At 41.5% G+C, this 11,838-nt stretch overlaps 1 protein-coding gene across 3 annotated transcripts in view; it reads right to left on the bottom strand.

Moving 5' to 3' along the window:
• Nucleotides 1–10,853, bottom strand: part of Cdk19 (cyclin dependent kinase 19) — a 218,973-nt gene extending 208,120 nt beyond the window's left edge. Inside the window, exon 1 of one of the 3 annotated variants that reach the window (XM_008852410.2) lies at nt 10,471–10,853. In XM_008852410.2, the coding sequence (XP_008850632.1) occupies nt 10,471–10,598 (128 nt within the window). In that variant the 5' untranslated portion in view covers nt 10,599–10,853. The remainder of the gene's footprint in view (nt 1–10,470) is intronic. The other 2 variants (XM_008852412.3, XM_029555722.1) reach the window with 2 other exon arrangements.
• Between the last annotated feature and the right edge of the window lie 985 nt (nt 10,854–11,838).

Genomic DNA, 11,838 nt, shown 5'->3' with positions numbered 1-11,838 from the left:
TTTGGTCTTTTTGAGACAAGGTCTCCCTGTAGCCCCAGCTGGCCTGGAACTCACTATGTAGAACAGGCTGGCCTTGAACTCAGCAACAAGTGCTAGGATTAAAGGCATGCACCACCTCGTCTGGCAAATTTAAATTTACTTTAATTTCATGTGTCAGCATTTTGCATACATTTATTTAAGTATGCCACATGAGTACAATGCCCAAGGAGGTCAGAAGAGGGAGGGCATTGGGTCCCCTGGAACTGGAGTTAACAATGGTTGTTAGCCACCATGTGGGGTTGCTGGAGATGGAACCCAGGTCCTCTACAAGAACAGCTAGTGCTCTTAAGCGCTGAGTCATCTCTTCAGCCCTTCTTTTCTGTTTTTAAACAGAAAATACACCTTTGAAGTTTCTGCAAGAAAGACATGCTTTTCCTGCAACAAGACTTATTTATTATTTGTCTGATCCCCAGCACCACAAAAGGTACTTATTATATTTGAAATTAAAGATATTTTATGGGGACACCAATTATCTGAGGATTTTAAAGGTTTTTATTTCTCTCTGATTAATCACTCACTTCTATATAAGAACTCAAACCTCAATTAAAAAAAATTACTGCTGCACACTTGAATCCTGAATTACATCCTGTCATCTCTCTTGAGACTCTCTTTTATCCTGCACAGTGCATGCTCAAAACAGCTATTACAGGAAGTGTTGGACTAACCAGCTATTTATAAATGTACAAAAATCTTTAAATAGCATTGTCGGCTAACTCTGTATGGTTCCAGACCAAAAACATAATCTATTTTTAAGAAATGGTCACATTAGTTACTCAAATATTAAAATGTGTTTTAGAACCAAAAGATAGTACTAATAGTATAGAGCCACCACATTGCAAAATAAACAAGTTAATCTTTGAAAAGCATGTTAGAGTTTTTAAGCTTCAAATACTCTTCACTGGGTAGACCAGGCTGGCTTTGAATTCACAGAGCTCTGCCTGCTTCTGCCACCTGCCCCCCCCCGAACCCCCGGAATCCAATGCTTGGATTAAAGGCATGTGCCGCCATGCCACCAAACCAAGCTAAGATCCAAATATTCTTATTCTAAAGACACCACCAAGGAAATTCCAAATTGTAATATATTAAAATGTTCTATATAAACATTTAAACATGGCTGCACTATCTTGAGTATTTTTAGAACAAGTTTACCACTTAACATCACATATTAACCCATTTATTCAGCATATCAAGTCCCAAAATACATGACATGAAAATAAAACGTATTTTAATTCATCAATATTGGCATACATTGTATTTAAAAACCTAGTCTAGTTTTAAAAAAAAAATCAGCGCTACTAAAACAGTAGCATCCAAAAGTAACTTGAATTTCCTACAGAAAACAATTCATAGCTCATCCTTATAAACGTCATTAAAGTCATAACATTTTTTCCTATATTCTAGGTCACCTCTTAATCTCGAGTCTTTAGATTTATAACTTGTGCATCACAGTATTAGCAAACAATTTCAAGTCATTTCTTCCAAAGGTAAACAGTTTCTAGGAATTTAACTTACAGATATACTGATATGCAAAATAACACACTAAGATTCTCATTCCAGTGGCAAGGCTAGAAAGATCACATAGTTCATCCAAAGGGACAACTAAATTATGTGTCAATAAATACAATAAAACTATTAACAACAAGACACTTCTGTACATAAGCTATGTAATCTTCAAATTGTATCTAAGTTAAAAAGAGAAATGTACAGGCTGGAGAGATGGTTCAGTGGTTAAGAACACAGGTTGTTCTTGCAGAAGACCCGGGTTCAAATCCCAGCACCCACATGGCAGCTAAAAACCATTCTAACTCCAGTTCCAGGGTGTTCTAAAGCCTCTTCTGTCCTCTGCAGGCATTGCCCGACACAGGTGTACTTACCTACATGCAGGCAATACACACATACACATAACATAAAAATAATAAAATATTTTTTTAAATGAGAGAAATGTACAAACTATACCACTCATCATACCTAATGTTGTATTTAACATACAATAAGAAAAGTCCTCTAGAAAGGCAGAAAGTGTGTCAGGGAAAGGAAAGACTTGTCATGTTGTCTATCTTTGTACGCCCTTGTAACTAAACACAAGCTTTTTTACAAATTCTTTTTAAACTAATCAAATATCTTCAACTCCTTTCAAAACTGATATGACTCCTTTCACAGGATTTCCCTGTAGTCCCAGCTGTCCTTGAACTCGAAGAGATCTACCTGCCTCTGTCTCACAAATGCTGGAAATAAAAGCGTGAGCTACTACACCTGGCTTAAACACTGGTTTTCTTTATCAAGCTATTTCAGACTCAATGTTTAATGCATACAACTGAGACAGTCATACAAAGTCTAAAGTATTTAATTTTATTCTGATGCTTTACAGAAAGTTTATTGACTACTGCTTCTATCAAATTTCACTGAAAAAAATTATCTCCCTTATTTCCAGGGGGGGAATAGAGAGATGGCTCAGCAGTTAAGAGCACTGGCTGCTCTTGCAGAGAACCTGGGTTCAATTCCCAGCACCCACATGGCAGCTAACCACCGTCTGTAACTCCAGTTCCAGAGGATCTGGCAATGCCCTCTTCTTAGCTCTGTGGGCATTGTACGACGTGTTTTTTAAAATAAAATTTTTGAAAGCTTATATTGCAATAAGAAACTAAATATAAACCAGTGTTTACTTTCTTCACTAAGTGTTAAAGATACTTTTTGACCATAAATCTGTAATATCAAAGAAATTCCTATAATACATTGAGTTTTAACATTTTCTAAGCATCTCTATACTCATGCCTTTAATCTCAACACTACTGTTTTTTACCATAAATCTGTAATTTCAAATAAATTCCTATAATACATGAGTTTTGACATTTTCTAATTATCTCTATACTCATGCCTTTAATCCCAACACTTCTGGGAGGCAGAAGTCTGCAGATCTCTGTGAGTTTGAGGTCATCCTAATCTATATAACGAGTTACAAGGCAGCCAGAGCTGCATCTGAAACCTTGTCTCAAAGAAAAGCAGACAGAGGAAAGGTCTAAGAGGAAAATAAATGCTTAGTATTTCAAAACTTTATTTTCTTTATCAACATCTATCAAAAGAAATTATGGGGCTGGAGAGATGGCACAGTGGTTAAGAGCACAGGCTGTTCTTGCAGAGGACCTAGTTTCAATTCCAAGCACCCACATGGCAGCTAACAACCATCTGTAATTCCAGTTCCAGGGGAAACTGATGCCCTCTTCTAACCTCTGCGGGCACTGCACAACATGGGAGCACTTACATACATGTAAGTAATACACTGATACACATAAAAATTAAAATAATATTTTTTGAAAAAGAAATCGTTAAGGTACAGCAGCATACACCTGTAATCCTAGCACTCTAGAATCTGAAGCAAGAAAGATGGAGAGTTCAAGGCCAGCCTGGGCTACACAGCAAGACTGCCTCAAAAAGGAGGGGAGGCAGAGGTCCCAAAAGGCATTACACATACATATATGAGGGGAAAATACATTAGATCTAGAGCTAAGAACGTAGCTCAGTTAGTATAGTGTCTCCCTACCAAACATAAAGTCCTGGGTTTTATCTTCAGCAACTGCATAAACCAAGTGTTGTGGTACATGCCTATAATCCTAGCATTCAAGAGTAGAGTAAGGAGGATCTGAAGTTCAAGGTCATCTTCTGTTAGCCTAAAAGCACTAGACCTAGTTAGTACTAAAGAAATACATCTAGTCACCTATCTCATATATCACTATTTCAAGCTTTCAAAACAATTATTGAAAATAATGCTTAAGAAAAGTTTTTAAAAATTATAAAATATTTCCATCTGTTCTTGAGGTCAATGAAGCATACTTACCAATTTACAGCACTTTTAAAAATTCAACAATTTGGGTTTGTCTGTTTCCAACAGGGACTTACTACGCAGATCAGGCTGGTGTGGAAACTGTACCAGCCTCCTGAGTGCTGGGATTACAGTATGTGCCACTACACACAGCCCAATACAATTTTTTTTTCCTGGTCTTTTGAGATGGGGTCAACCTGTAGCTCCAGTTGGCCTGGAATTCACTTATGTAGACCAGGCTGACCTCGATCTCACAGAGATCCACATGCCTCCACCTCCCAAGTGCTAGAACCAAAGGTGTGTACCACCACGCCCGGCCAATATAATTTTTTATTGCATAATATATACAAGACACTGGAGATTTAAAAAAATGGTGATCCTTTGGAGGTTAACATTTTATGAAAGACACTAATATCACTTGTAGTGCTATTACATGCATCAGGAGGGACAGAAACATAGCTAAGAAGTATACTGAGTGAATAAGACCTCTGGGAGGAGACAATTAGAGTAGGGAATTAAAGCATGAATAGAAGTTTGCCAGGTATGTGACGATAAAGGAAACTGAGTGGGATAAATGTCAGTGGCAACCCCATTCTAGTTAAAATGTAAAACAAAAGACGTTAGACATGAAACACTTGCTAAGTCCTAGAAAATGAGTAATCTGATGCTACAAAGTAAAAGTAAGTAAGCAGTTTGAATGAACTACAAAAGAAAGAACTGGTGATAAATATGAAAGCCATATATTTCAAGATCTGACTACATATGTCTTTATATGCCAAACTAAGGAAATGAAGATTAGATCTGATCCTCTAAGTCATGGAAACACACAATTTTCCAAAACAAAATATGACTTTATTTTGAGGGGAAATAAGACTAGCAGCAACTTGGATCTTGGTCTACAATGAAGAAAGACTAAAGGCAGAGACCAATTCTGCTACTGTGCAAATCACACAGTGACCTAAGTAGCCAGGGATGAAGAAAAGCAGCTACACAGAACAATCTGAAGACCTGAGCTCCTTTTTGTTGTTTTTTGTCGTGCTGGGAATTGAATCCAGAGCTTTGTACAGACAGACTGGGCCCTATACCCTGTATATCTCCAGTCCCTACACTTTAAAAAAAGTCCCTTTTATGTGACTTTTTTTTTTCCATATTTTGAGGTATAGTGCATGCATTTTTTTTGTATGGAAGAAGTATGTACAATAAAATTATCAACACCAGAGGTAAAATGGCCTTTCTGGTTTTCCTCTCAGATTAGGAAGGCAAAAATGCACTAAAAATACAAGAACTCCCACCTAGACTGAAGGTCTCATCTTTGCTGGGAGACTATGGACTTAACAAATATCTTCTCAAAGCTCTGAGTTTCTCATGTGTCAAAAGGGGAAGTTGAACTAGATCTAAAATGTCTTGAAAGTTTTAAACTACTATTATCATACAGAAACATCTTTAATCTTCAGGGGTCACCAATAAAAATGCAAACAATAGAATCTATTTAACTATAAACTGTGAAAAAATCCTATCAAAAACAGGCAGATGCTACTGTACCTATTATTTACCCATATATCTACACACACTTGGACCTACTTGTGAAAGGCTTCACATTACATAAAAACAGGGGCTCACCACTACTCATCCAAAACCCCAAGACAAAACTGAAACGCTAAGATGTCTGGCGGCCACTTCACTTTCAATTACCACGTATCTTTCAAAAACACTGAACAAAAATGGAACTTTTTTTTTCAATCTCAGAGCTCCAACCCATGTTAGGCAAACATTCTACCAGTGAGCTACATCCCTAGCCCAGAACATTCTTTTATTGGAGTGATTTAAGAGATTAAATAAATGATACAAAGTTGAACAGTAGTATTGCTCGGTACAAATTTTCAGACATAATGCTGTCGTTGTAGAATCATGTTTCTCTGAATCTTTTAATAAAAAACATTTTACACATATTTTTCACAATATTCCTTTTTCAGTTATACTAAAAAGTGTTTCCAACTGGAGACTGTCTTCAAATTTGTCACTATAAGTGTTTCTTTCTTTTAGATTTATTTATGTATACGGGTGTTTTGCCCATATGTATGTAAGTGTACCACGTGTGCCTGATGCCAACAGAGGACAAAAAAAACATCAGATCCCCTCAAACTGGACTTGTATGGTTGTGAGCCATCACACGCTAGGAACTGAATCCAAGCATCTAAGAGCAGACAGTGCTCTTAACTACTGAGCCATCTCTCCAGCCCTGTCACTATAAACTTTTGTGTACAATTTTTTTTTGAGACAGGGTCTCACGTAAAACAGGTTAACCTTGAACTCCTCATATAGCCTTGAACTTCGGATCCTCCCATCTCCAATTCCCAAGTGTTAAGATTATAGTGTGACACTAAGCCCAGTTTATGGAGTACTGGAACCCAGAGCCTCATGCATGCTAAGCAAGCACTCTACCATCCCCAGGCCTATGTGCAACGTTTACTAATGAAAAATTATTTTGTAAATTCTTGCTCATACTAAAAAGTTTTAAAATATTTTGAACTTGTTTCTCTTCAAGAATAACTCAGGGAGGGGGCTGGAGAGCTGGCTCAGAGGTCAAGAACACTGCTCTAGTAGAGGACCAAGGTTTGATTCCCAGCACCCACATGGCTGCTAACCATCAGTGTGTAACTGCAGTTGCAGGGAATCCAACACCCTCTTCTGACTTCTGGGTGCACTTACATACATGCAGGCAATACACTCATACATATAAAATAAAAATAATAAATCAATTGTAGCCAGGCGTGGTGGCACATGCCTTTAATCCCAGCATTCAGAAGGCAGAGGCAGGCAGATCTCTGTGAGTTCAAGGCCAGCCTGGTCTACATAGCAAGTTTCAGGCCAGCTGGAGCTACACAGAGACCCTGCCTCAAGAAAACAAAAACTTTTTAAAAATAATAACAATAAATAAATTTTAAAAAGAGCAACGTCGGGGGCTCAGCAGATTGCATGCTTAACACTCATAAAGTCCTAGGTTTTACTCCAGAACCCATAAATAAATTACGGCCAGCAAGATGGCTCAGCAAAAAAAAAAAAAAAAAAAAAAAGCGTGCTTGCTGTCTGATGACGCAGGCCTGGAAACCTGAACTCAATCTCTAGAATCCACATCCAAGTAGAAGCAGAGAACCACCAGCACAAAGTTGTCCTCTGACTCCCCCCCCACCCATGGCATGCTATGACACTTGGGCCTACACACATATATACACACATAATAAATAATTTTTAATCAAGTTTAAGCCTGATTTTTTATTTAAACTGTGCTTTATTTTGTATTTACATGTGGAGGTCAGAAGACAACTTTTACGGTCTGTTCTCTCCTTTCACCATGTCAGTGCTGGAGATCAAACTCAGGTCATCAGGACTGGGGCAAGCACTTTTACCCACTGAGCCATCTCAATAGCCCCAAGCCTGATTTTCTTTAAAAGGGGATCAACATTTTTCTTTCAGAATAAAAAGATAAATGAATAACATTTTTAAAGGGAAAAAAAAACAGAAAAAAGTTCTGATGCTATACTGTACAGCAGAATAACTGTAGACAGTAAGATACTGTACATCTTAAATATGCTATAAATAAGAATTCTGAATGCTTCCAATACAAAAGAAATGATAAATGTTTGAGGAGATATATGTTTACCCTGATTTAAACAGTATACAATGTATACATGGATCAAAGCACCACTTAACACCACACAATATGTAAATCTTCATGCATCAGTTAAAAATAAAAGATAAAAACTCAGACATAGCTTACATTTCTACATTATCTAAATTTATACTATATAACATAGCCTAAATTAAAGTCTTATTTGAAGAGTAGCTGTGAAAGGTTCTGTAAAATAACATTAAATCATAAGCAAAGGCTTTTCTACTGATAGTTACTTCTTCCAATGTTTATTCTACAGACCTAACAATTTGTTGGCTATATACATTACATACACTAGAATCAGTTCTCTTTAACATGCCTGTATGATTTTTCTTGCTCCCTAAAATAGCATTATTCGTTTGTCTGAGCCTACCAAAATAAAATCTGAATAGAGATGAACTGTAATTTACCATGATCAGAGTGTAAAATCCTTTACTATGCAAATCTGCTTCACAGTTGAGAACCATCACTAAAACCTTTTGTTCTTTCAAATTGCTGATTAGTAATGAAAAGAAAACTAAACCCACTACAGGCCCACAGGAGAGGGGGTGTTTAGTGTAAAGCCACACATCTGGACCAGACACCTGATCCAAGAAAAAAAAAAAAGAAAGAAAACCTATTATGGTTTCTTTTACATGTGATATGGTGGTTTGTGTGGAATATTTATTCTTCGTGTTTTTTTAAAAATTGTGTACTTAGCCAGGTGTAGTGGCCCTCATCTTTAATACCAACACTCAAGAGGCAGAGGCAGGCAGATCTCTGTGAGAGCAAGGCCAGCCTGCCCTCCACATCCAGTTGTTCAGGCCAGGATGACCAAAAAAAAAAAACTGTCTACTCTGAAGATCCACAAACTGATCTTACTTTACTAAAGAAGCATTATTTATTCTAATTAACAAATTTCACTCAAGAAGGAAGTGTACTTCAATCAAGAACTTTATTAGACATTCAAAAATAAATAGAAGCAAGAATGGTTTTTTTGATGTAAGCCCAGCTATTCAAATGTAATTCAGAAGCAGAATTTTTAACTTTTCTCAAAAGTTGCCTTGCCAAAGAAACTTACTTTAAATTTTTTAATTTAAACACATCTTTGAAATTCTAAATGTTATATATTACAAAGTTGGCATGAAGATTAAGGGGAAAAAATCCGTCTCACAATTATTTTGTAACGACATTGCCCAAATAGTAACACTGGATATGCTTTCTGCAAATGTATCTGAGAAGATTCTCACTGAAACACCAGGATAACAAGTGGAGTGGAGACTCCAAAAACAAAACACAAAGCCAATTACAGTACCTCAGGCTCTGACCTGCACTGAGGACACCTGGTAATTAACTAAAAGCAGCAACAGAGACAAACTGAGAACCCTTGTCCTGCAGTTATTACAAAAGAACATTACCTGAAATGGTAATAACGATCGTTTAAACTTGGATAGTACTTTGTCATTTTCAGGGTAGTTTATATAAAAATACTTTATAAGGCTGTGTTTTGTTTTTCCTCTTATTAGCACACACACTAGCTATTTTTGACCCTAGAGTTCGTCAGTCGACCATTATCAAATTATAATACAACGTGAAGAAGGGTGAGCAATACTTCAAATCTTACAGGGTGGTGGCTGATAATCTTTTCAAAAAAAGCTCCGTTACAATCCTAAGATCCCTCTTTTGGACAGTTTGACAATCTTTACCGTCTAAGGTAGGCTGTAGGATCTTTCTAGATACGGAACCTTGGGAAAGGGAATTTCTCCTAGCATGGGACAGAGGGAATGGTTTAAACCAATCCTTTGCAGGCAGGAAGCTGGTTCTACTGCCCTGCTGTCCAAGCAGGTCTGCCCTCCAGCAACGAAGGAAAGATGTTGTCTTTTACTATGATAACAAGCAGTGTTCTCCCTCAACTCCCAGGAAACCAATGGTTCAGGCCCAGGTCTGTATCACTCCGTATTCTGTTTCTGATAATCTAGGTTGTTGATAACCCCTAGCACGCAATCATTTGATAGAGGATGAAAGGAGGACATAAGAATACTCAAGACTGGGGCTGAAGAGATGGCTCAGCGGAACCCGGGTTCGAATCCCAGCACCCACATGGCGACTAAGAACCATCCATACTCTAGTTCCAGGGGACTCCGATGCCCTCTTCTGACCTCCAAGGCATTGCACGACACAGGTGCACTCACATACATGCAGGCAATGCACTTGTACACATAAAACTAAAAATAAGTATTTTTTAAAAAGACTACTCAAGACTTTTTTTTTACTAAGAAAGAAAAAGAAATACCCAAGATATCCAGGAGGCAAGGGAGACAGGCACCAGAAAACTCGACTTAACGCTAGTGAACAGTTGATCTCAAGCGTCCACCTTCGGGAAGGAGGTGCTGAATTCAGAGTGTGACAGTGTGGATCGAGCAAGGGTCAGGAAATCCCCAGGTGAGAGACAGGGACCTGAGCTTCGCGGAGAGGCCAGCGGGCTGGCTGGTCCCGCAGACGGAGGTCGAGACGTGCAGGGAGTAAGACCCGGGGCCAACCAGGACCCTACCGCTCGGGCTTCCCCGCGAGCTTTCAAACCGCCGCCCCGGGAAGGCACTCCGCGGATTGGAAGTTCCACAACGACCGTCACCAGTCCAGGACCAAGGCGGATGACTCCTCAGCGGAGTGTCCCCAGAGACCAGACCCCCAACTCCACCTCCAGGCGCGGTCTCCGCCCGGGTCCCGCCCGCTGCGAGCACGCGAAGGCGACTCACAGCGGGACCAACACCCCCGACCAGGCTGCTCCGCGGGACTTTGAGGGGCGCAACGGGGTGGGGGGGGCAGCCCGCAAGAAGCGAGTCGATGGCGGGACGCCGCCCCAGGACCCCCACCGCCCGGCCCCCTGGGCTCCGACCCACCCAGCGCAAAGGGTCGCCGCAGGGGCGAGGACCGGGCAAGCCCACTCCCCCGCCCGCGCTCTTACCCATCTTTCCGCCTCGCCTTGTAGACGTGCCCGTAGGTGCCGCGTCCCACTTTGCACCCTTCGTACTCAAACAGATCCTCCACCCGCTCCCGCTCAGCCGCCAGCTTCGCCTTGAAATCATAATCCATTGTCTGCTTCCCCCATAGAGGCACCGGGACGCGGGGGCCGCCGCCACTCAGTCCCTCCTCCGCCGCCGCCGCTCCACTTCTCCAGCAGCCGCCGCTCGGGCGCGCGCGCGCCACCCGCCGCTCCGCGGTCCGCCTTCAGCAAGGGACTCCGCGGCGGCCGCGGCAGCCACCTCCTCCTCCGCCTCCTCCTCCTCCTCCTCCTCCGCGGCAGCGGCGGCGGCGGCTCCCGCAGGCACTCACAGTCCCTCCTCCCCCTTTCATTTCCTTGTTTTGGAACCTGGTGGGCCGCGCCGCGGCTTTCTCGAACTCATTAACGAGCCGAGCCGCCCGCCCTGAGGCCGCGAAGGCTCCTGGGAAATGGAGTCCAGGAGTCCACAGCAGCCTGCGGATTCCGCCAGCGCGAGGAATACAACTCCCAGGATTCTGCGGTCTGCCGCGGCCTCGCCTCCACAAAGCATATGCGCATGCGCACTTCCACAGCACCACCCCTTCAGGTAGCGCGCGACTCCCAGTTCCTGTAAGATAACGCAAAGTTACGGTGCACTTTCTGCGCGCCTGTGAGAGCTGGTAGACGGAAAACCCTTGCTCTGCTGAGAAAGAGGCACTCGGCTCTGACTGTCCCCGGCCAGGAATGCGGGAAGCATGTTACCAGAGGGACTCAGCCAGGAGTTCACTCCAGCGCGGCGAGAGTCGAGGATGGCTTAGGCAGTTGTACTACAGATTGTATTTTGGGGCAATAGATACGCATGTTACCCCGCCCCTTGCCACTGCTTATTGGCAGAGACTGAAGAATGACGTCCTCTTTGGTGCGTGGGTATGATACCCCCCCCCACTCACCCCCACCCCCCGCCTTGGCTTCTTTCCCGCTCTTGATTGGTAATTGGATATGCTCGGTTCTTCCTGATAGGTTAATCTTTTTTCTTTACGATGCAAGAACCGTTTTTCAAAACCTGAACATTCAGCGGTTTCCTAGCTCTTGCGAGGGGAACCGTGTAACTTCTGAGCGCCCAGCAGCCAATCATCTTTTTCTTGGCTCTCTAGTCGGTTTTCGCCTAGCATATGCAGTTGCAGTAGCCAAGCTTTAACCATCTGTCTGAAGACAATTAAAGTGCCTGGAAGATTCAGCGTTTAAAAAACAGTCATTTTTGGTGGATTGTTAGGGCTTTTACAGTTTATGCATAATGGTGAGGCTCACCGAGAAGGTTCAAGGACAAGCACTGATTCGTTATGAGGTTGGGGC

This window comes from Nannospalax galili, unplaced genomic scaffold, assembly GCF_000622305.1.
Source record: "Nannospalax galili isolate Female #2095 unplaced genomic scaffold, S.galili_v1.0 scaffold646, whole genome shotgun sequence".
In the NCBI taxonomy this organism is placed as follows: domain Eukaryota; kingdom Metazoa; phylum Chordata; class Mammalia; order Rodentia; family Spalacidae; genus Nannospalax; species Nannospalax galili.
This window is presented reverse-complemented; position numbering and strand designations above follow the sequence as displayed.